General features: G+C 33.0%; 2 protein-coding genes and 1 long non-coding RNA gene across 3 annotated transcripts; 1 reads left to right on the forward strand and 2 right to left on the reverse strand.

The window, feature by feature from the left end:
* Positions 1 to 126: 126 nt before the first annotated feature.
* Positions 127 to 10206, reverse strand: LOC144421913 (uncharacterized). Its single transcript, XR_013475029.1, has 2 exons — positions 9621 to 10206; positions 127 to 324 (listed from the first exon to the last, which is right to left on the reverse strand). It is a non-coding gene; the product is annotated as an uncharacterized LOC144421913 (long non-coding RNA).
* A 2474-nt stretch (positions 10207 to 12680) lies between these two features.
* On the forward strand, positions 12681 to 15450 carry LOC120325864 (BPTI/Kunitz domain-containing protein-like). Its single transcript, XM_078111586.1, has 5 exons — positions 12681 to 12792; positions 12914 to 13075; positions 14094 to 14274; positions 15069 to 15119; positions 15369 to 15450. Exons 1-5 carry the CDS (start codon positions 12681 to 12683, stop codon positions 15448 to 15450), a joined length of 588 nt encoding a protein of 195 aa, XP_077967712.1.
* Positions 15451 to 16091: 641 nt separating this feature from the next.
* On the reverse strand, positions 16092 to 23578 carry LOC120325865 (uncharacterized). The gene is made up of 12 exons (XM_078111587.1): positions 23435 to 23578; positions 22317 to 22491; positions 21877 to 21975; positions 21132 to 21247; positions 20638 to 20791; positions 20215 to 20324; positions 19511 to 19804; positions 19036 to 19108; positions 18547 to 18584; positions 18091 to 18178; positions 17545 to 17609; positions 16092 to 16582 (listed from the first exon to the last, which is right to left on the reverse strand). Exons 1-12 carry the CDS (start codon positions 23490 to 23492, stop codon positions 16536 to 16538), a joined length of 1317 nt encoding a protein of 438 aa, XP_077967713.1. The 5' UTR covers positions 23493 to 23578; the 3' UTR covers positions 16092 to 16535.
* Between the last annotated feature and the right edge of the window lie 203 nt (positions 23579 to 23781).

Here is a 23781-nt window from a genome sequence, read left to right on the forward strand (position 1 = left end):
TGTCTAAATTGGTCTCTGATTGAGCGAATTAGATAAGTATCTGACTCCAAAAACAGAATATATAGTAGGTTACGTGTTCAATTTGAGATATCTGTTAATTTTATATAACAGTAAGGATCTGACCCATTTGCCTGTAAAGATTTTTATTTCCACAGATAATATATCACAATAAATTGACTTACAATAAAACACACTCACAATCGTGAAAACCAAGTCGGTGATGAATTAGCATTGTTGCATCGAAATTGAAATAGAAAAGCCGGTTGCTGTATCGAACGAATAGAAAAGCCGGTTGCTGTATCGAACGAATAGAAAAGCCGGTTGCTGTATCGAACGAATTGAAATAGAAAAGCCGGGCAAACCACGATCAAAATGTCTATTTAAACGGTAACATCTTTTTCATCTCGCTCGCCAAAAACGGTACCTTTCTTTATTATCCAAAAATCTCGTTTCCCACGGAGCAATTTTTGCTCATATCTAGAATGTTCGGTACCCTTCTTACAATAATTACACTTGTTTATAGGTTACCTGACATGGGAAATATCCATTTTCTCATACACGAGAAAGATCTAGACTCAATATTTCGAATGATCTAGAAAGATCTCTTCAATATTTCGGTTGTTTATGGGTCACCCGACATGGGAAAATATCCATTTTCTCATACACGAGAAAGACTAGAAAGATCTCTTCAATATTTCGATTACGTCAATTATTATATAGAATTTGACTTCCATTATCCAAATTATTGGTTAATTTGTTACACATTCCTGGCACCACAAGTGAAATATTTTAAAAGCACATATTAAAAATTAACCGATAATTGTAGAAATATAAGAATGAAATCGAAATTATCATGACAGTAATCAAATCTCGTAACTTTTGAAGATGGCAATTGAAAGATTTATATACAAGAAGAAAAACATGAAATTTGAGCACTAATTATACATGCAAGAATTAAAAACATACAACTTAAGAACTCATTGTAGCCCCATTTATTATGATTCTGACTTGGGGTCTTTTTAAATTATACGGATGAGACATTTGTATTGTGAAAGGCATTTGAATTGTGCAATTCAGTGAAACAGTAATGGTATTATTATACCTTCTTCTCACCTACACGACTTTCAAAATTGTGAGCACTTGTTTAATGTACGATTTACTATTAGATAAATTAGGCGATAATGACTTTAAAAAATGAAGAAAAGATGGTTTATTGATTCCCAAAAACAAAAAAAATCTTACAATATGACTGTATTGTAGGTCTTTACGTTATCAGTGTTAAACCTTATTAAACATAAGGCTTTTTGGTAGGTCGTTACGTTTCAGTGATTGCAACTAGGTAGGTCTTTACGTTTCAGTGATTGCAACTAGGTAGGTCTTTACGTTTCAGTGATTGCAACTAGTATTGTTACTACTCATTCTACATTTAATTGTCTGTACCATTTGCAATAAAAATGGGGGGGGGGGGAAGATTTAGATGTAAAACACAATAATTTGTCATGAAATTTGAAAAATACAACAAATAGACGAGCGTTGTAAAACCAATAAAAGAATGCAACAATAAAATTAATTTTGAGACATCGGTACCGTGATATTTCCTATTAATCTCATAAATTCAATAAACTGCAGAAAGAATTAAGATAACTTTTGTGAAAACTTTGTGCACTTTATTTGGAGATAAAACTTGGTGGAGAAAACAAAAAAAATGATTGGAGTACTCCATTTGGGGAATCATTGGTTGAAAAAAAATGATTGAGGGAAAAAAAATAAGGCTTAAAAAACTTGTGAGCCTTTGGATCCAAAAAAAAAAAAATGTTAAAAAAAGGTATTTATTTCTTGATTATAATTTCTTGATTATGTAACCTGTCATTGTCTTTTATCAGGTCATAAGTTTTGTTTATCGCCGCGAGCGCTATAAATTTTTATTTATTCGCTTCCGCTATCCGACACGAGATTTAAGACCTCGACATTTCCACCATTGCTTCTGAGGTGTTGCATAGCATTGGCCCTCTCGTTTGCTGGGGGAGCTCTTTGCACCGGTGCCATAGGACGAGCTGTGGATGATTGGCCGATGGGGGTTCGGCTTCTGGCTCCGCCACGGGACGACCAGAGACGGTCCCATCTATCCCTTACTGGGGTACGCGTGACTCTCGGTTGGTGGTGGACATGCGTACCTCTGGAATGATTTCCGTTCGGTTCACGGGAGCGGGTACGTCGATATCTGGGGCCTTCCTGTTCTCTCGGAGTGCTTGTACGTCTGTCGGGAGGAGAGGGACGCCCCCCAAAGATTCTATCCCTTATTCTTCTCCCGACAGAACTTCGGATTCCACTTCCAGCCAAAGTTACAGTCCTGCCGTAAGCAAAAATAATAGACAGAATTAGCCCGATCAGTATTACAATGGCAAGGAATTTATTGCCTATTCCACTAAGAAAGGATATCAATATTTTTTTTATATGTTTAGCTAGTATTTTCAGGGGAAGTGCAGGATTAGCACTAGTTGTTTCCTGTTCGTCATTAAAAGAATTGGCATAGTCAATTAGACTTTTAGTAAATATGGAATTCTGGCTTATGGACATTAGCATTGAATCTATGTCGTTAGAACGCGGTACGTCGTTCTTGAAGAATTTTGACAATGAAGTAAGATAATTTGTATTGTAAGGATTTATTTTCTTAGTTGTTAGGTAAGGGTGAATTTTCTTTGGGTTTGTGGTTTTGTTTTGTAGAATTCCCTTTTGATAGCTATAATAAGTGTTATTCATTTTAAAGGTAACGAACTCCTGTGGTTCGGTACTATAAAAATTTATACCTGGAAGAATTCTTCCCGAAGACAAGTATTGGGCGATAACTGTAGTGTTAGTGTTATCAGTATAGTTAACTAAGGGACGAGTAGAACATAACTCGTTAGGTAATATTAGACTATTTAAGAGACTCGCTTTTATGGGTTGACACAAAAGGGTGCCCAGCACGTCGCCTCTGTTAACCGCAAAGAGATTATTTGTTCCCAAAATTTCGTTCAACACATCCGACGGGTACGTTTTCGCTAAAACTCTATAAATTTTAGATAATATTCGTTCGGTCTCACATTCCAATTTAAAGATTTGGCTCTGTAATTTCGCGGACAGAGCGGTTTGTGAGTCTGCGACATTTTGTATCATCAACGTTAATGCCGTCGAAATGTCTGCGTGATCAGCAAACTCACGTAACACGTTGACTTTCTTTAATAAACTACAATTCTTGACTTGAACCAAAAGTTCGTTTTCAAGGCAGAAAATACTGCCAAAGCAATCAGTCGTTAATTCGTTACACACTGAAAAGGAATGAAAGGTCATATGTAAATCGTTTAGTTCTACAGCATATATGTCATTAGTGTTGTTTACATGTGCAGTTAGCGAAGAGTTTATTTCCTCCGCTTTGTTTGGACATTTTTCGAATTTTGCATCGTCAAATAAAAGTGTATAACTACCAATTTGGCAGGAAGATTGATTTACAGAGCAATTTGCGCTGTCAGCTAGAGGAAAAATAATTTTTGAGTTTAGATGGTCATACATTACATAGGATGTTAATAGGGCAATATTTTCAGTTGTTCCGGAATCAGTTGTGGGCCATTTATAGTTGATAACCGGTTTATTCTCGGTTACCCATAGATCATTGGTTTTCTGAACAAACTTACCGAATTGATTCGATTCGTGAGTCTTAAACCAGTTTCTGCAATTTTGTTCGGACGAAGGTACTCCTGATTTTATTTTGGTAAAGTGAGTCTTAGCTCCAAAGAAATAAAAGTGACTTTTCCATTCAGTTATACTAGTTTGGCAAGCTCTAATTGGAATTTTAGTATGCAATTTAGGTGCGTGATAGACTTTAGCTTGACATTTCACTATGTGTTCGGATTTGTGTTGTTTGCAAGACTTATCATCCGATATGTCGTACTCTTGATTGATTTTGTCATTTTGGCAGATATAGCCATGAACCTCTGGATTTCCAAAACATAGCCATGGTAATTGCATAAAAACTAGAAGTAATAGTATAATGGATAAATACCTGAATTCTTGATAAAATTCTTGTCCCACCATCCTGCCACGTTTCAAATAAATGATTTCTCTATCGGATTTGTCGGTCCGGGTTATTTCGTCATTGTCCGAATTTTCTTCTTCCTTTTCCTCTAGACTTCCGTCTCTGCCTGTCCATACCGGTCTGGCGGACGTACTGTCCGGCCGTATCTGGTCTTGGGCTGGTTCTCCTTCTTCCATAGGATGTCCTCTGTCGTTGGACTCGTGAATTCTGAAATAAAAGGTTCATTGTTATTCTTGGGAGTAATTACTGTTTTTATTGGTGGTTTTTCAATTTCAGTGAGAAAATTTTGGTTTTCCACGTCATGTTTTTGTTCAGGACGTTCTTCCTTATCTGTTTCAAAAATAGTAATTTCAGCAGGTTTTAATTGGTTAATAGAAACTCGTTCTATACCCTTATTTTTTTTTATAGTGAAAGCAGTCTTATTTCGAAATATCACTTCATATGGCCCCTGATAGTTGGGTTGCAAAGACTTTTTTACGTGATCTATTCGTTGAAACACATGACTACAAGTGAACAACTTTGGTGGAATATATACATTAGACCTTAATTTCTTTCTTGTTGGAAGAGCTTTAAAATTTCCAAAAAAACGTTTTAATTTAGAAACATAACTGTAAGGGTCAAAATCTTGGGTTATGTCAGAACTTTCCACTAATTCTCCAGGGAGTCTCAGTGTTCTCCCATATGCAAGTTCGGACAATGAAAATCCGTTTAATTTCGGAATGGACCTCAAACCTAAAAGGACGTATCCCAAGTTTGATGACCATTCACTAGGGTTTTCCTGACACTTCAAACCAAGTTTTAATTCTCTATGAATTCGTTCTATTTGTCCGTTTCCCTGCGGCATATATGGCAATGAAAATTTATGTTTTATTCCTAAAAAATTCATAAATTGAGCCCAATTTTTACTTCTGAAAGAGGAGTAATTGTCACTCTTAAGGAGAGTTGGACACCCAAATCTGGCAACCCAATGCAATAAAAATGTATCTATAAGAGTTGAGGCGGTCAGATCACATATCGGGATCGCCTCTATCCAACGTGTGGTACGGTCAATCATCGTAAAAATATAAGTAAAACCTTTGCTTGGTACAAATGGTCCAACAATATCTATTTGAACCTCTGAAAATCTTTCATTAGGAATAGGAATAGATGACAGTTGAGATACAGTGTGTCTAAAGATCCTGTTTTTCTGACATTTCAAACAAGATTTCACATAATTTGTAATATCTGCATGCATTTGTGGCCATACGTAACGTTCTGAAATTAAATTATTGGTGCTTTTAATACCTGGATGACAAAGGTCATGTATTTTGTCGAAAATTCTCCTACGTAAAATCTTGGGTATTATAGGTCTAGCTTTCTTATGTTCCAAGGATACGTCACATAGAATAACTCCACCCATGTTGTCTATGGCTATTTCTGCAAGCTTGAGTGAATGGCCAGAGTTTGCTTTTAAACTTTGTATTTCTTTACAGTTTTCTTGCTCTTTAGCTATTTCCGTTAAAGGAATGGCATCTTGTTGTTGATAAATAATATTTACAGTTTTATTTTCTAGAACATTTCCATTTTCTATCACAGATTTATTCTCTACTCCACACGTATTATCAGTTCCGCGGTTACGTTGCTCAGATGGCGTTATGTCAGACATCGCGTCAACGGTTTTACACGCTTCACCGGTTCCTTGCGTCTGCTGTCTGCTTGCGTCGGCTGACGTTACGTGCGTCATTGCGTCGACTGATTTATTCGCTTCACCGGTTTCGTGCGTCTGTGGTTCGGATGACGTTATACGCTTCGCTGCGTCGTTGTCCTTGACGACCGCTGTTTTTGCTTCGCGCGTCTCTATTTCGTCCATTGTATTAGCTTTTTCTGTATTAATTTTATCATTACTTTGGCTATCATTATTTACATAGCGAGAAATAAAATCGGCTACTGGATTACTTGACCCCGGTATGTGAGAAAACGAGTTTGTCATACTTGTGATGTAATCCAGTTGACGGTTTTCTCTGTCGCTGGGTCTATTTGTCGGATTATTTAGTGCCTGAATTAACGCTTTGTTATCGGATAATAATTGAAATTGTCGACCGATTAAAAGATTTTTAAAGTACTTAATGGTTAAGTAACAAGCCATTAGTTCTTTGGAGAAAATAGTATAGTTTTTCTCTCGCTTGTATAGAGTTTTTGAAAAGAACCCCAAGGGCTGGTTTATTCCGTCAACATATTGTGTTACGGCCCCTGCAATAGCAGACGAACTTGCATCACATATTACCGTTATTGGCACATCAATTCTTGGGTGTGCTATCATGCATGCGTTAACCAAACACTCTTTGATTTTATGAAAGGCAGCATCACATTCTGCTGTCCAAATTGGTTTTTGACGTTTGCGGTTTTTATCTGAGACTAATTGAGTAATCGGATAAATTATCTCAGAATATCTGGCTATATGTTTCCTATAAAAATTGCACATGCCTATGAATTTGCGACATTCTGTAATTGTTTGTGGTACTCGAAATTTTTTAATAACCTCGACTTTGTCTCTGATTGGTTTTATTCCCTTTTCATCAAGTTCGTAGCCTAGATAAGAAAGATTTGACTTTCCAAACTCGCATTTTTTTAGGTTTAGTGTTAAACCATAGTGGTTTAGTCGTTTAAATACTTGATCGGTTACTTTCAAGTTTTCCTCTTTTGTTTTAGTGTAAATTAGTAAATCATCAAGATAGACAAAAACATTTTTCAACCCAAACAAAACTTTACTCATGAAGTTAGAGAAGGAACTGGGTGCGGAAGCAATGCCAAATGGCATCATAATGGGAATATACTGAGCATTCGCGACGCTAAATGCACACTTATGTCTATGTAACGGATTAAGTTTGATATTTGAGTAAGCCGATTCAAGGTCGAGTTTAGTAAAGATTGTACATCCGGCGAGTTCCGACGTAAAATCTTCAAGTCTCGGCAATGGGAATCTTGGGATTCTTGTAATCAGATTCAAACGTCTATAATCAAAAGTCAAACGAATTGAATTGTCCTTTTTAGGAACTACGTTCAGCGGGCTACAATACGGGCTAACTCCGCGGATTATATCTCCGTTTTCTAATAATTTATTTATCTCGTTGTCTACTTGCTTCTTATATTTGAACGGAACCGGTCGGTCTTTTGTATAAACTGGAGGTCCAAAAGTTATAATATCGTGTTGATAATTATGATTAATTCCTCGAAATTTTGCATGTTTCCGGATTAAAATTTCTGGATATTTTTGCAATAATAATTGGTAGTCCTTATCTATTGTTTCCGGTATTAAGGTTAATATTGGCGCACCACTTAACGTATTATGACACGGAATTGAAAAATCGTCTGCTCTATTAGTTAAACAATTGTTTGCTAAGTCTATTACCAGTTTATTTTTAACAAGAAAGTCTATTCCAAGTATACCATCAAATTCTATGTTTGCTAACACCCAATTATGTGTATATTTCACCTTATCTGCCAAGCAAATTTCAATTTCGGTATTGCCCACTACGGTTAATTTTGTGCCATTTGCCGTAATCAGAGGTTCATATTTTCGGTCACGAATAATATGTGTACCGGGATTATCTTCGGAAAGATTTTTTATGGTTTTAAATTGATGTAACTTTTTGGCATTTAAAATACTATAAGTTGATCCAGTATCAACTAAAAGTCGATTTTTAGAAAGGGAATCATATACAAAAAATAATTTATTGTTGCTTGACAGAGACGGTAAATTATTTTTATTTAAATTTTCACAATTCTTAAATTTATGTACAGCATTTGTTTTACGAGAGGGTAGACCTTCCGGGCTGTTAAAACCAGAAAAGTCTACCCTTCGGCTAAAAAATTCTTCTTTCTAGGAAAGCTGCAAGGGGCATTACATTTGACTGCGTTTTCTCCAAATTTATTATGGAAATAGCAGAAATTTACATCACAATTCCGTCTCCAGTTATAATTGTTCGAATTGAAAGTATTCCTAGGATAACCTCCAGCAAACTTCCTCGTTTCAAATTGACGCCTATCTTGAGAATTGTACTGTCTCGCTTGATGCTGCGGAGGGGCATTATATCGATGAACCGGGTTAAATTTTGCTTCGAATCTTGGGCTGTTTATTGCTTTGATTTGGGTATTCAAATTATCAACATTTTTAGCCAGAGACGTTACCAGATCTGTTAATTGCTCGTGTTTATTTTGTCCAGAATTGTCTTTTTGATAGGAACTTGTAACATGGTTCGAATTATTATCTGAGGAATCATAAATTTGCATCGCGCGAGCCAGCAATTTCTCGCATGAATATTTTGCTATATCTGAGTATAAGACGTTGGCTATGTAAGCTGGTAACAATGCTACAAACACTTTCTTTATTAGATTTTGAACTTCTATACTGTTTCTATGTCCCCCAATAAAGGAATCTTTCAAATATTTAAGAATAATATCTGGCCTTTCATTTTGTAATTGCCCAGAAAATATTTTCTGTAATTTTTCTCGAGAATCCGGTGCAAAAATGTCCAACAAAATTTGTTTCAGTTTTTCATAATTATTATTATGTTCATCGAGCGGCATCCTTGCCCTGACAAGATCCAGTTGTGGAGAATTTAAACACCTTAGTATATAGTTTTTCTTTTGCGAATCGCTGACTATTTGATTTTCAGCGAATTCGTTTTCCGTTAAAAAGATCCAATTTTTCACCGAATTTTCCCAAAGTGGTCTCGTGGGAATTCTATGCTTTTCATACAATATTGTTCTAGGTTCAGTTATCTGAGAGATTCTGGAATTTATGCCGTAATTCGGTCCGGAATCTTCTACTCTATCTTTATTGGTCAAAAATGGGTTGTTTGTGTCATTAAATTTCCTAACCGACGGCAATTGAAAAGTTATTCTCTGTCCAGAATCACCTCCCAAATCCTCGCACTGCGTAAGCTCCATATCAACAACAGGTTTTGTTTCCTTTGGGGACGAACTTTGCCAATTACAATTGTCATCTTCACGTTCAATTAAATTTGATTCAGGAATATTCAAATTTTCAAGTCCAAATTCTGTTTCGTCTTCAATATCTCGACGTTTTGGTATTTCAGGCGTAATATGTGTTAATTGATATGGATTCACGCCTGATTGTTCTGATTTACGAGCTTTGCTTCGCGTAAACATTTTTTGTAATTTGGACATTTATTTACCGAATAATCAATATACCATACAACCTTATACACACTTAAGTAAAACCAGGTACAATATTGTAAGAAGATATTACAAACCAGGTCAAACAGTTGATAAATCACACAGAATAGTTAATAGAATAAAATGACTTACGATTGTTGACGATCCATAATAATCCCGACGTTCGGGGTCACCAATGTAACTTCTGCTGTCTAAATTGGTCTCTGATTGAGCGAATTAGATAAGTATCTGACTCCAAAAACAGAATATATAGTAGGTTACGTGTTCAATTTGAGATATCTGTTAATTTTATATAACAGTAAGGATCTGACCCATTTGCCTGTAAAGATTTTTATTTCCACAGATAATATATCACAATAAATTGACTTACAATAAAACACACTCACAATCGTGAAAACCAAGTCGGTGATGAATTAGCATTGTTGCATCGAAATTGAAATAGAAAAGCCGGTTGCTGTATCGAACGAATAGAAAAGCCGGTTGCTGTATCGAACGAATAGAAAAGCCGGTTGCTGTATCGAACGAATTGAAATAGAAAAGCCGGGCAAACCACGATCAAAATGTCTATTTAAACGGTAACATCTTTTTCATCTCGCTCGCCAAAAACGGTACCTTTCTTTATTATCCAAAAATCTCGTTTCCCACGGAGCAATTTTTGCTCATATCTAGAATGTTCGGTACCCTTCTTACAATAATTACACTTGTTTATAGGTTACCTGACATGGGAAATATCCATTTTCTCATACACGAGAAAGATCTAGACTCAATATTTCGAATGATCTAGAAAGATCTCTTCAATATTTCGGTTGTTTATGGGTCACCCGACATGGGAAAATATCCATTTTCTCATACACGAGAAAGACTAGAAAGATCTCTTCAATATTTCGATTACGTCAATTATTATATAGAATTTGACTTCCATTATCCAAATTATTGGTTAATTTGTTACAAGATATAACATTCCATTAAAGACCCGAATCTGTTTGAATTTCCAAGACATCCACCGTATATAAATTTTTTGCAAGTTTGGTCCAATCCATTGAAGTAATAGCGAGGCATATACGCTTTGCATGGACCTGGGTCTTTTGGTGATTGACAAGCTGACAATAATTTGATCATGAATGGTTGATTAAATTTTAATAATTATAATACTTCATTAGATTGAGTAGTCTATTCATTTGTAGTTAATTCTTAATTTGTTTACAAACAAATGTCCGAAAATATTCAGCCAATGTAAATATGTGGCAAACACATTTCATTTAACATAAAATACCGATATTTTAATTTTCACAATTTTCTTCACAATGAAAAATTGGCACAACAAGACAAATCGAAATCCGAGATAAACAGAAAAGATAATTACAACTAAATAGAATGTTAGCAACACTACTATATAGTTTATTATTATTATTTCAAGATTCATAACTACATTAGAGACTACATTTTTTCAAGATTCATAAACATTAAAAAAACATTACTTCTACTTTCACACTTTCCCGCCGCCACATCTTGATCTTGATATATTGATGCTATACCTTCTGAAAACAGTGTGATAAAAACACAGAACGCAACCAGAAAATTTTTACAAAACATATCTGCCGATTTTGTATACCAGTACATGTGTTGGCTGCCAAAATATGCGTGAGTGGTATTCAATGGGATTAATTTATACCAGCAAAGAGCGTGCAAAATAGAACGATTATTTGACTCCGTAGCGATTGGAACACGATGACACCGTTGTAAAGTAAATAAATCATAGAAGTCACTGAATATTCTTGAGTTCAGTTCGTTTTTAGCAAACACTGAGTAAAAAATTATTTCCGGACAAATCATAAATTACAATCAATAAATATTCTAATTTAAAACTTCTAAATTTAAATTAAATCAACGCGTATTTTACAGTGGATTATAGAAGTAGAACATAGTCACAAAAGTGCACAATTCCATCATATTTGAGGTCTTATCCGCTGGACTACTACTAATTTTAACAAATACTATAAAACTGAATGAAAAAATTTAAAATAAATGTGCCGACGAAGTGTAATTGCACTTTCCTATTTAAAGGCGTATAGCGGCTATAGTTGCCAAACGTATGCTCCAAAATATGATCAGATACCTAAAAACATAATTCGCCTCGAGCAAAAGGAATGTTGTGATTAGTTAAAGATGCTACATTTAACTATTTTAGCTAGATGTATGTAATCGCGCTAGAACATTGATTTACCTCATGATATATTTAGAATTTGTTGAACACGCGCTATTTTAATGCACGCAGACAATCTAATTAGACTCTAATATTTGTGATTTTTCATATGTACGGTTTGTAAACTATTGCAATCTCAAATTTTATTCAAGCTCATGTTATGGTCGAATTTTTCATTCTATATATTCAATTATTTTTATTTTTAGGATTTACTGAAATTCAAAACAATGCAATGGATACTAATTGATACATATTGTTTCAGTTTATTGCAACGTTTTATAGAAAAGATACGTATTTGTTCAACCGTCGGTGGCTGATGAAGTGCGAAACAAATTAAACGAAAATGGTTGGTCAAGTATATGAGCATTGCGTTCAAATATTGATATACGAAGGACGAAAGTCCTATAAAATTGTTCTCATGCATTGAAAGAAAACAGAAATTTCGGGTCGCATAGGACTCGGAGGTAATTTGAAAAGAGTGGGCAGTAATTTTAACCATTCAGCATTTCCTTCCTTCTTAAATCGCTGTGAAAAGCACTTTTTCTCAGAAACAACAACATTCTTAAAAATGATGCATATATATATCCAATGAACATAATTAAATTGAAAATGTTTTTGAATATTTCCCGTACTTTGTGGTGTTTTCAAAAAATTCCCATTCAAAAAATCGTAAAATTGCCGGCGTTTCCGTAGTATGTGCATCAAGATGGCGGACACCGGAACGTAGTATATGTACCAGGTTAGGGCTGGGGCATAATTTTATTCTAATTGTTCTTATTTTAGTTCTATTACAAGTTCGGCGACTAGTCAAGTGACTCCCGTATCATATGTACCTGAAATTATGGCCTAACCCTAACCTGGTACACATACTACGTTCCGGTGTCCGCCATATTGGTTCACATACTAGATGAGTGCCAAATTGCCTAGTGGCGCAATTCACAGCAGTATAAAACACATGCTATTTATATCCTGTTTTCTTGCAATAAGATTTTAAAAACCAGATTCAAATATAGCAAGTAGGCGTTATCAATTATGATGCAAAAATTTCGCTAAGGTGAAAATTTGATTCAATTTTTGAAAAATACAAAAAAGCATACGCCCATTCTTTGTCTATAAAAGTTGTTCAATTTTTATCACATTTCATCATTCGTGTCTGGTTAGTCTGAGAATACAAAAGGAACAACGTTTTAATAAAATTTCCAAAAGTTAACACATTCTTCAATCAGAATGAATATTGGATATTTTAAAATACTGGTCTTATTTTCGGCAGTTTTTCTTGCTGAAACACTTGCTCTTTCTTTCATGGCTAAACCTGCCAATCAAGAAGGAAAATGTGAAGGTAAGATTGCAATATAAGTATTTCAATTTACAAATATCATAGAACAAAAAACGTTGATAAACAATATATAATTTTTTTCTGGCATTTGCACCTATTTTTACATTATTTCAATTTGTTTTAGTTTGCAAGTCACCAGCTGCACCGGGAGGTTGCAGAGCTCTGAAACGTCGTTACTATTTTGATGCTCAAGAACAAACTTGCAAATTATTTGCTTATGGTGGCTGTGGGGGGAATGAAAATAGATTTATGTCAAAAGAAGAATGTATGAATTATTGCACTCCAGGTATGATATTTTTCATTAATTTTTTACATTGAATAATAATCGGATAAACTTGGAAAATAAATAGTAAGAATGTTTACAATAAATTACTTGTATTATATAGTACAGGTTCGGCCAAACTTTTTGGCCGACGGGCCACATTTTGTTCACTAATAATTGCGCGGGCCACTTAACATAGTAATTTTGTTCTAGTTTTGCTACACTGACTAAAAGTTAATAGAAAAATAAAAAATAAATCGCACCAAACTTTCTCAGTAATAAGAACAATAAAAAAACGAAGATACAGTAAAGTCAACAAAGCTTTTCTACACGTAGATATTTTAGTGTGAAGTTTGGCACTGTTTTTCGCTAACAAGTTTGTCAATATTTGCTGAAATGGACGATGTAGCAATGCGAAGCGAATTTTCCACATGAATGTCAGAAATTAGTGATCTCACATGGGATTAGACATAGTCCATCTGTAAAAAAACTTGCTTGTACAAGTAAGTGCTGCCACATGATAAGGTCATTAAAACTGCCATTCTGTCCAAGTGTATAAGCTACTATTTATGTATCGATATCTTCCAGTTGGTTTCGAATCCAAATGGCACTCATGGCTCGTTTGAAAGGGCTAGCAGAGCGAATTTCAAAAAAATGAACAAATTGTTTGTATCAAAACTTTATATTACCTACATCACTCGGAAAATAGAGGTTTTACTCAATTTTTTCTCATTTAATTCCGAAAATACAGCGCGGGCCACTCAAAACTTTTCGGCGGGCCACATGTGGCCCGTGGGTCACGGGTTGGACGACCCTGATATAGTATTTTCTAGACTGTGTCATATAAAAACAAAATTTTGAAGGTTTGTAATATGAAATCCCTTTCAGCCATGTAAAACTGTGAATAACAAAATTCACACTCACTTATAAAGCGACTGGACTTTCTATCTATACCAACATGAATTCTGTGTAAACAAATTGTGCACACAAAGAACACGAAGTGCTTTCAGAAATCCTTCAACATGATTTTGTTTATTTTCAGCAATATGTTTTCAACCAAAGCTTCCTGGTCCATGCAATTTCTATCGACCAAAATGGTATTACGATTCGAACGAATTCAAATGCAAGAAGTTCATATGGGGTGGATGTTTACCTAATTCTAATAATTTCAATACTGAACAAGAATGTAGAAATAGATGTAGTAGTCAACTTGGAGATAACAGGTGAACATGAACTTTTTGCATACCACCAAACTTTTTATTCTTTCTATGATGAATTCAGTTTTAACCAGTTGTTCCCTTTCCTAAAGTGGAGATCATGTTCCGCTCGTTTTCTAAAAACTAATATCTGACGTCGAAAAGTTTCCAAGTTGCTACTTTTACTAGATTCTCAGCACATTAGTGAGGGTAATCACGATCACATCATAATATATATATATATTGTTTCTATTTAATTAAGTAACTTAGAAATAATGTTTTTCATAATTTTATCATGTTTATAATATATATATATATATGCATTTTACAGTGATGAAACAGAGAAAACCCAAGTTGCTTCTCAAGTACATCGTCTGAGGTATAACAAAATATCACTAACTTATTATAATTTAAATAAACTTAAAATGTGTATTTTTGCAAAATAGTTTTTTACATATTTTCATTTTATTTCGCTGCTTTAAGATAATTAATTTTGCGTTGCCTTTGAGAATTACACAAAATATTTTAACAATATAATTAACATTTATAGGCAATTTTGAATTGTCACAAAATATAGAGGATACAAAATACTTGCAGCAAGATTTCAAAAACAAATGAAATATAACAAATTTAAAAAATTAAATCCTAATAAATCTTATTGTTTTTGCATCGCGAAAATGGCGCTGATACCAGTTGAGAACGTTTAATTTAAAAAATTGAATCCATTGAAAAAGATGAAAAAGGTTTTTTACGCTGAGTTCCGGGTGTATAAATGAATATCAAACGTAATTTATTGTGATAATGAATAATTTTATTTTTAGTGAACCTGATGTAATAGTTGAATATCCTTCTACGGATTATAATTTGCATCGGTAAATACATTATTTGTTTCTGAATTATAATGTCTCGCAGTAAAATTTTATTAAAAATACATTATGCATTTGTCGTGATTTTTTTTTATTTCTTTTAGATATGATAATTTTTGAACAACTATTCATTCTGAAATTGTGTAATATATTTCCGGTTTTTAATAATTTACACTTTTGTGTTTGAATTTCCAAATTTGCGTTCAAAAATATTAAATATGAAAAAATGTAACATAATGTATTTTTAATTTTCAGAAGACCACAAAGACCAACAAACAAATTTTTCAATTATTATAGGCAAAGATATCAACAAGATTTCTGGAATCAATTTTATTAAAATTGTATTATTAATTTTGAACTATAATCTGAATAAAAAAAAAATATATATTTGAAAAATTTGAAAATGTTCTGAGAATTAGCATACGTAGTTTAAATTTATATTGTAAACATTAAGAATTAATTTAAACAATCTTTTCAGTTATTCTATACAGCTATAAACAAAATTTAGCAAAGATTTTTCGTTTTGGAAACGTTGAATATTTCATTGATTAACTATATCTCATAGGAAGATTTTTAATGCATATTCTGATATCTGTCTAGCTTGTGCATTATATGTTGAATTGAAAGTACTGTCTTGAGAGCTTTTATTTATCTGTGTGTTAAATACGTTTCTGATTTGAATTTTCAACTATCAGTCACGCAGAAGTTGTTATTGAGTTACACATAGGAGATTTTGTGTGTTAGAATAAGAATCTAATTCCGAAAAACGGAATAGTCAGTGTAAAACATTCCATCTATTTGGGGGAAGACGTTTATAATCCCCAGCTGGAAACACAGACAGAACTACTCAGAGTAAGGGTCGCTGAGACCGGAGATCCAATAATACAAATTGAAAATATAGTTGAACGTATAATTTTTATTCTGTCTATAAGCTATAATTACTCAAATTAAATTAAATTTTTCCTATAATAAGCACACAAAATTAACCAAAAATGGAACAGTCATATCATGCAGAATCTAACCAGTTGAATCAAGAATCACTTTTTTTACTACTAATTAGATTTTTACAAAAAAGCTTGATATATTCAATACACTGACTGTTTTCGTCCAATATTCGACAATAAATTTAATGTCAAGGCCTTACAACTATTTCAATTTTTACGGAAATTCACACATGTGATAAAAGTATAATGCACTTATTATAATATGTAATAAACAGAATGTAACATAGTGTAACATTCATTGCAAACTAACATATATTAATCAAGTCAACTTTTCATTGCGTTTGTGGAAATTCTGCAACAACTATTTTATATTCATATAAGTGATATGTATGTGAAGAAAAATAAACAATGTTAATTAAAAGTGGCGTAGTGATTAAAACTTTTAGTATCAAAGTATCAGAACTTTGTCGTATAAGTTTTAGGTACGCCAAGTTCCATCCGGAAGTTGGTGCTTTGAAACAGTCACTGCAAAAAGATGTTTAAAATTATATAATTTTGTGGTAGATGTTTGCTCTCTTTTTTAAATTACACCAACGTTGTGTTTTATATTTTTTACTCCAAACTACATAATGGATTTGTTTTTAAATGACTGTGAACTGTATAGTTTCACAACGTCAAATGATGAAATCGTATGGTAGGGTTAAAATGGAGTACATATTATATGCAAGTACCGAACTAGTTGTGATAACCCTATTCAGAAAAACATGTAACATGTGCACAACTAATGTTTTTGCGATATGGCCTGTAACTTGATATACAATTACAGTCCAAAATATGCACATACACCCAACTCAAATTCATATAGCGACATAGCCGTGTACATATGCAGTCAGTGTCACATGCTTAAACAGTCAAAACAATGGAATATGCATATACAGTCAATGCCATAAATGAGCATATGCAGTCGAAATCATTGGCATATGCCACCACTGCCATATGCACATACTGTCAAAGACATATGTATATGCTGCCAACTCATATGGCATTGGATGTACGTGTATATGACACTGGTTGTATTTGCATATGATTTGGCTGGTTTGGCTATATCATTGGTTATCATTGGTTCGTTACATATGTGTAAGTTGGCTACTTATACATATAATGTTGATTTTTGTGTGCGATGTACATTACTTGAATGGCTCGTAATTTTTTCAAAATGGCTGTATATGTGTATTACATTGGGTGTATATGTTTGTCAACTAAATGTCAGTATATTCATTAGACATTGACTGAATATGCATATGGCATTAGGGCTATGGATATTTATGCATAATTTTGATTTTATTTGTATGTCACCAACCCCACTTCATTTTAGGCAGCCAAACAAACCATATCCTACTATTGAGTTTATGATCCTACAATGCAATCCAAATCATTTCATGTTTTAATGCAAAATAAAATAATTCAAACAACAAATATATACATACTAGCATAGTTGGTATTGGTGAATTCATGTCCATATTCGGATATTTTTGGCGAAGCTTGACTTAAACTAATTAAAAAAAAAATTCAGCATTGAGAGCGGTAAAAGAGGCAAAACTTCATAGTTAGATGTATATTCAGCATAATAAAATACGGGGAGAATTTGCAAATTGTTATCAACTTATAACTACAGAAAAAAATATAACGGATGTGATTGGTGTCTTTCTCCAAACTTGTAAACAATAATGCCAACTAGCTTCATCTGAGTCTTTAAGATAAGCCTGAATTTAGTTTTGTCTTTCCTGAATAATTCAAAAATGTATTTGGCTTATAAAGCGCTTGAATAATTATGAAAATATTTTAATATTATAAAATGTTTCTAAAACAGCAAGAATAGGGTTATTTGTAAAATGCCAACGATTATTGTGGATACTAATGAATACGTTTAGTTTAGTTCACTGTGTTAATAGAAAGTCAAAATCTATGTTTTTTTTTAATAGACGTGAATTCGAAATACATAGATATACTGAAATAACTTTGTTATCATTTACCTTCTGCAGGTGACGACGAACAGCAAAATCAAAATCAGAACGTTGAATCCAAAAATAGTTGGCAGCATCCACGAATTCGTGTTGGTCTCTAAACATACCAAAAGACATTACTTTAAAAATACTTATCCGATACCAAATTGTTTATGCAATATGTGATTATAAACATGTGGTCAATTTTGTCATCAACAATATCATGATTATTGATCCCTTATGCAAAATGCATCTCCAGTTACGATTGCTGACCACATGTGATATGGTGGCAAATATAACGTCAGCTGGTTGTATAAGCAAATTCTTTGAATATTTTGAATATTAATAAACAAACTTGAAACATTTCTGGTTTACCAATTGATCGGCATACGTTGTCAAAATTTGATGAAGATTGTAGAACGGTTTTAACAATACGCACACAATGTATAAATTTGAGAAGTCTTAAAATAAGCAGTACTCTCTCACCTTGACAAGAAGAAGGTTGATCAAGTGCAAGGTCAGTGCTGTAAAATAGATTTTCATTACAAAATTTATTTGTGCTTTTAGCATCAATAAACGCGTCCAAGAAATAGAACGGCGGTGGCAAATATTTTTCACTACGGTTGACAAATCTGACCTCACCTGAGTCACTGTAATTTATCTTTGATGTAATCATTGTAATGTAATCTTTTTTGTGTTTGATTGTATTAAAAATGTCATATATTTACAAAAAAAAAATTATTTTATGTCTCATTTAAACATCCACTTGTAGTTGCAAATGTAAAAGAATATATTCAATATATTGTTATTCGTGTATTATTATATTAGTTTTTGTACCCCGTTTGGCATAGGGGGCAGAAAATCGAGTCCTCGAGAATATTTTTTAAAAAAATCCCAAACTTAAAACAAAAACTTGACATAAGATGAAATTGGCGAGTAATTCATTTATTTAAAAATTTATATGAAAACAAGTACCTCAAGATTGATTCTTCTTGTATATTTGCAGACTTGAGTTTGTTTCCTGATCTGGTCAATGTTTGTGGGTGTACTAAATGCCAGAAGACAATTGGTTGTACTAATTGCTTATGTTTTGCAAATACAATTTTTGCTATTTTCAAATTACACAACAAAAATTGAATCTTCAAGTGAATCTTGATTAACTAATGCTTGAACTACTTTATATAAAGATACCCCTCTCAAAGAAGTGTAAAATAGGTAGAATAAATGTTAAATTATATATTCTTATATTTTCTTACATATTATATTGTAGTAATATATATATTATAATCAAAATGTAGCGACGTGCCACGATAGGCTCTTTAGTTTCATAATCTTCTTCAGATTTTAAAACAGTCAAACTATCTTATTTTTCAATATTATATCAAATCAATTTTGAGTAGTCTTTGAATAACTATGAATGTAATAATGATGCAAATGCATAAAAAACGACCTCTTATGTCTAAGTATCCTTTTATTCTTTTGACAGTATCGCCAACTTTGTTTTCAGCAAAGCATCTGTAACGTGAAGTATCTGTAGGTTGAGCTTTCTTGATAATCAGGGTTGATTTTCCTTTTCTTGAAGTCTGATATATATCTTCATCTGAGGATTCCGGGACAAGGGCATATCCCCTATGCCAGGTGACATTAGGGAGCGGAATTCCGGATGCGGTGCAATCGATCTCAATTTCGTCCAATTCCATGTAATCTTCTTGTACGGTCGATATTTTTAAATTGTAGGAGTGAACTGTCAAATTTTGAGACTTAAAGTATGTTTACATGAGAACATAAATAAAGCATAAAAATGGCGATGGGAATCTAATCATAAGAAATGCTCATCAATAATTGTTATTCGAAAGTTACACTTATAGTCAAGGCAAAGTATATCACACCAAAAGAACTTTTTATACGGGCAAATTAAATATTATCAACTAAGGACCTATAAATATTCCATCTTTCACCTATTTGAATGTTAATGATTGTTTGATTTGATTTTTTCATAAGTATTAAAATTGAGCTCATTTTGTGTACATTTGGAATTGGTGTAAGCTCATTTATACCCGCAAAACTTTTGACTTCGGTCGTTCCATTAATTTTCAACTTCAAAGCGACGAAGTGAAATTACATATTTGTTTTAAAATTTAGTAATGCTCTTACTCGCTTCACAAACAGAAGATAACGTTTGGTCACAGATTTGTCTTTTAAATCCATTTCTTCCCATAACAAGACATTCTCGCTGATACTTCGTACGTAAATCTCTAAGGTTTCTTGAGAAAAGGTGAAAAAACGATAAGTAGCATAAATACATCAAATCATTACTTCCTGCATTGGGATGCTGAAAATATAACTAAAATTTCGTGAGAGTCATATTGTCTGGAAATATTTACCAAGAATAAACAACAAATAAATATCCTAATGTTTGTTTGTTAGTAAGTGATTCAATATACGAGTTGCAGCTAAACGTAAATGTCAATCATAAAGTACAATGTTCATTTCTGTATAGTCAATATTTATGTAAAACTATAAATTCAATTTTAACTGCTAATAATGAACATTAAGAATCATTAAAAATTAATTTACGGTGGTAAATTTACAGGAACGCTTCCGTATTTCTTTGTTTCCACAATGTGGTAGCCAAGAGCCGAACATCTCTGTTTTAGTACTGATTTTTCGATAGAATTTGTTTTGACATAAACCACTTCGGTGTAGTCACGGGCGGTACTTGTTGATGTTTCTGGACATTATAATATTTGTGAATTATGTAAATCTGAACAACCAATGAGGGTTAAATTGGTTATGCATAGCACATGGTGGCACAGTGAATATACCGCCTCATTCTGTAGTGACAGACTATAAAAAATAAAATGACGCGATATTTTTTTTATTTTCAAAATTTCATTGATTAACAGAGTCGAGAAAAAATGATGTTTCTGATATAAATGGCTTTTTTGGTTATATAAAAGTTGATTGACACATTCAACATATCATGTTCACGAAAGAAATATGCCTTTTGGAATATTAATTTCATACGTATTTGAATTATTATTCAACAAATATTCTTGCGTAATATTTACCTTTTTGGCAAATAAAACCATATTTGTGTCCGCAGTCTTCATCGTTCCAGTAGTTATTTGGTGACACAAAATCCGCACAATCCTCGCCAAAATGATCATTAGGTTCTCCACTACCCCTGTTTTTATTCAATCGTATTTTTGGATAAGTATTGCGATGATGAAAGAAGAACAAACGACAAGTTTCAATGATAAATAATAATATGAACTTCCAGTGATCATATAGTTCCAACGCAGTATCCATACACCATACGTGTATTTTCATTTCAATACAAAAATCATCTCAATTAAAATCATTCAACATCCAACTTGAATACCCTCATCGCTTCCCATCAGATTTATAACGTTATCTACAACTGATTGTATCGAAGTTTATGCTTTTTAATTATTATATCTTACTATTAATACTTGAAATATTTATATTCATTTTTTTCCATTTTAATTTTATTTTTATTTTTTCTTCTGCTTATGTTGAAAATCAAATTGTGAAATAATTTTTTTACGAAGGCTCATAGTATGTAATAATCGATACTCCTGATATAGACATATACAGACGCATCTATTAACTTGCACAAGATGAGCAAATAAGTAAAAACGAAACTGAGAAAAAATGAAACATTTACGTGGCGTTTCTTGTTGTAATTTACTTCTTTTTCTTATTATAGCAACACTATATTTTGAAACGAATATCACTATACAATATTTGTTTTCTAAGTTGAAAAACTTGCGAAATACTGCAGCTACTCACCAATTTTGGTATCCCTCACTCAGTTTTGTCCCATCATTCCAGTACATATATCCTTCGGTATATTTATCATGTGCCCCTATCCAAGATTCACGATTACCCCTATATGTATAAGTTATAAGTTTACCGTTGTACAAAAAAGTGGAGAAATGAAACAATAAGATTGTGCATCTCGCTTTTTATACGGTGACAGTGATTTAGAATAAATTAATGTTAATAAATAAATTATTAGATTAGTTTGTATGAAGCTGGATATTGTTATTTTGTATTAAGACTAACTGGATTACTGTAGATGTTTGATAGTGCTTGTCCAGTTTGAATGTCGCCAATCATTTTAGTACTCAAGAAAATGCTTCTACTAAATAACGTGAATGATAAAAACTATTTGAAACGAAAATTCTGTAAATAAATAAAACTTTGACAAAATATAAACTTTAACTTGCCATGAATCGGTAGCTTCATAAACGGCTTGGTTCATATCCCATGATTTTATGTAAACAAGATGTCCCGAACCGTGCCAAGCACATCTGAAATCAGCCTCATCCCATGGAACGTCGTCGCTGTCATCAGCATAAAAGGTGTAAATGTGAGAAGGTCGATAGACTGTCTCCTTGTAATCTAGGAGAAATATATTGTTAAATGCATATCCTTGCATGTAGTTCACAATACATATCGAAACGATAATTTGCGAACTGATTATCCGGTTTTTGATAACTCTGTCAAATGTATAACATCCGATGTTTTTGATGGAGTACTTGTTTATCTGTACCGCAATTTGTTTATCTGAACAAAATTTTAGACAAAAAACACAGTTTTCTTAAATAAAAGAATATGTACTAAAATTTCAAGCATTTACCTAATAGTTAATACTAATGTTGTAACAAGAATAAATAAAATATTTTGGTCATTTGTGGGCAACCTCGACTTCTAATAATCTATTTTATTGCAGACGCACAAAAAAATTTGGCATGTTGTTGGGTAAATAATATGGGTTCTATTTTTATAAGAAACTGTCAGAGTAACAACGTAGCAAAGGCAATGCGATAAAACTGAAACACTTTTATCAAAAGTAAGTATTTTTGCAAGAAAATGGCTAATAAGACTTTTTTCATTATCAAAACAAGGTCATATTCCAAGTTTAAGGTATCAATATAGCGATTGAAATGTGGATTTCAGGTACTCCTGAAGTATGCGTACCAAGATGGCGGACACCGGGAGGTAGTATGTGTACCAGGTTAGGGTTAGGCGATAATTTTAGGTACAAATACTACGAGAGTCACTTGGCTAGTCCCCGACTCGTAAGAAACTAACTTAGGGAAAATTGGAATAAAATTATGGCCTAACCCCAACCTGGTACACACACTACGTTTCGGTGTCTGCCAGCTTGGTACTCATACTTCAGGAGCGCCAGATTTTAATCATCCTTAGAAAGTGGAATTGTTTTTTAAAATACAAACCTTATACGGCTAACACAAATTCGGCAACAGACTATTAGAGCAAAAAAAAGATAAACTACTGTCAGCAGATAGGACTGTAACGTATCATATATCTGGCAACTTACGCGCTTGTCCCAATGATATCACGGAGAACAGAAACAAAAACAAAGAAAGTCTATCCATATTTCCCTGAAGATGCTATTAAATGCTTTGCAATAAAATGAAGTTATCTAGTTGTCAAAAGCAATTTTTTTTTAAACATGGAACGACCTAAAATACAGATTATCTATCAAAAGTATGTGTAATTCTTCTTGAACACTAAATTACAATTTACAATTAATAAGAGTACAAGTACAATTAATATAACAAAGTACGAGCGCATCACACAACATGCTCTATGTCATATATTGCACAAATGATGAAAAATTGAGACATTGATCTATGCTCCAGCTATGAGTTTATGCTAAACACA

The sequence above is a fragment of the Styela clava genome, chromosome 4 (genome assembly GCF_964204865.1).
Source record: "Styela clava chromosome 4, kaStyClav1.hap1.2, whole genome shotgun sequence".
Taxonomy (NCBI): domain Eukaryota; kingdom Metazoa; phylum Chordata; class Ascidiacea; order Stolidobranchia; family Styelidae; genus Styela; species Styela clava.

What these genes read in the sequence shown, in the direction of transcription:
- LOC120325864 (XM_078111586.1), top strand. Translation starts at nt 12,681, where the DNA reads ATGAATATTGGATATTTTAAAATACTGGTCTTATTTTCGGCAGTTTTT. An exon ending in TATGAATTATTGCACTCCAG is followed by an intron (nt 13,076 to 14,093) that starts GTATGATATTTT and finishes GTTTATTTTCAG; the next exon opens with CAATATGTTTTCAACCAAAG. An exon ending in ACGGATTATAATTTGCATCG is followed by an intron (nt 15,120 to 15,368) that starts GTAAATACATTA and finishes TTTAATTTTCAG; the next exon opens with AAGACCACAAAGACCAACAA.
- LOC120325865 (XM_078111587.1), bottom strand. Translation starts at nt 23,492, where the DNA reads ATGGATAGACTTTCTTTGTTTTTGTTTCTGTTCTCCGTGATATCATTG. An exon ending in GATATCATTGGGACAAGCGC is followed by an intron (nt 22,492 to 23,434) that starts GTAAGTTGCCAG and finishes TATTTCTCCTAG; the next exon opens with ATTACAAGGAGACAGTCTAT. An exon ending in TTCGTCGTCACCTGCAGAAG is followed by an intron (nt 17,610 to 18,090) that starts GTAAATGATAAC and finishes TTTTTTAATTAG; the next exon opens with TTTAAGTCAAGCTTCGCCAA.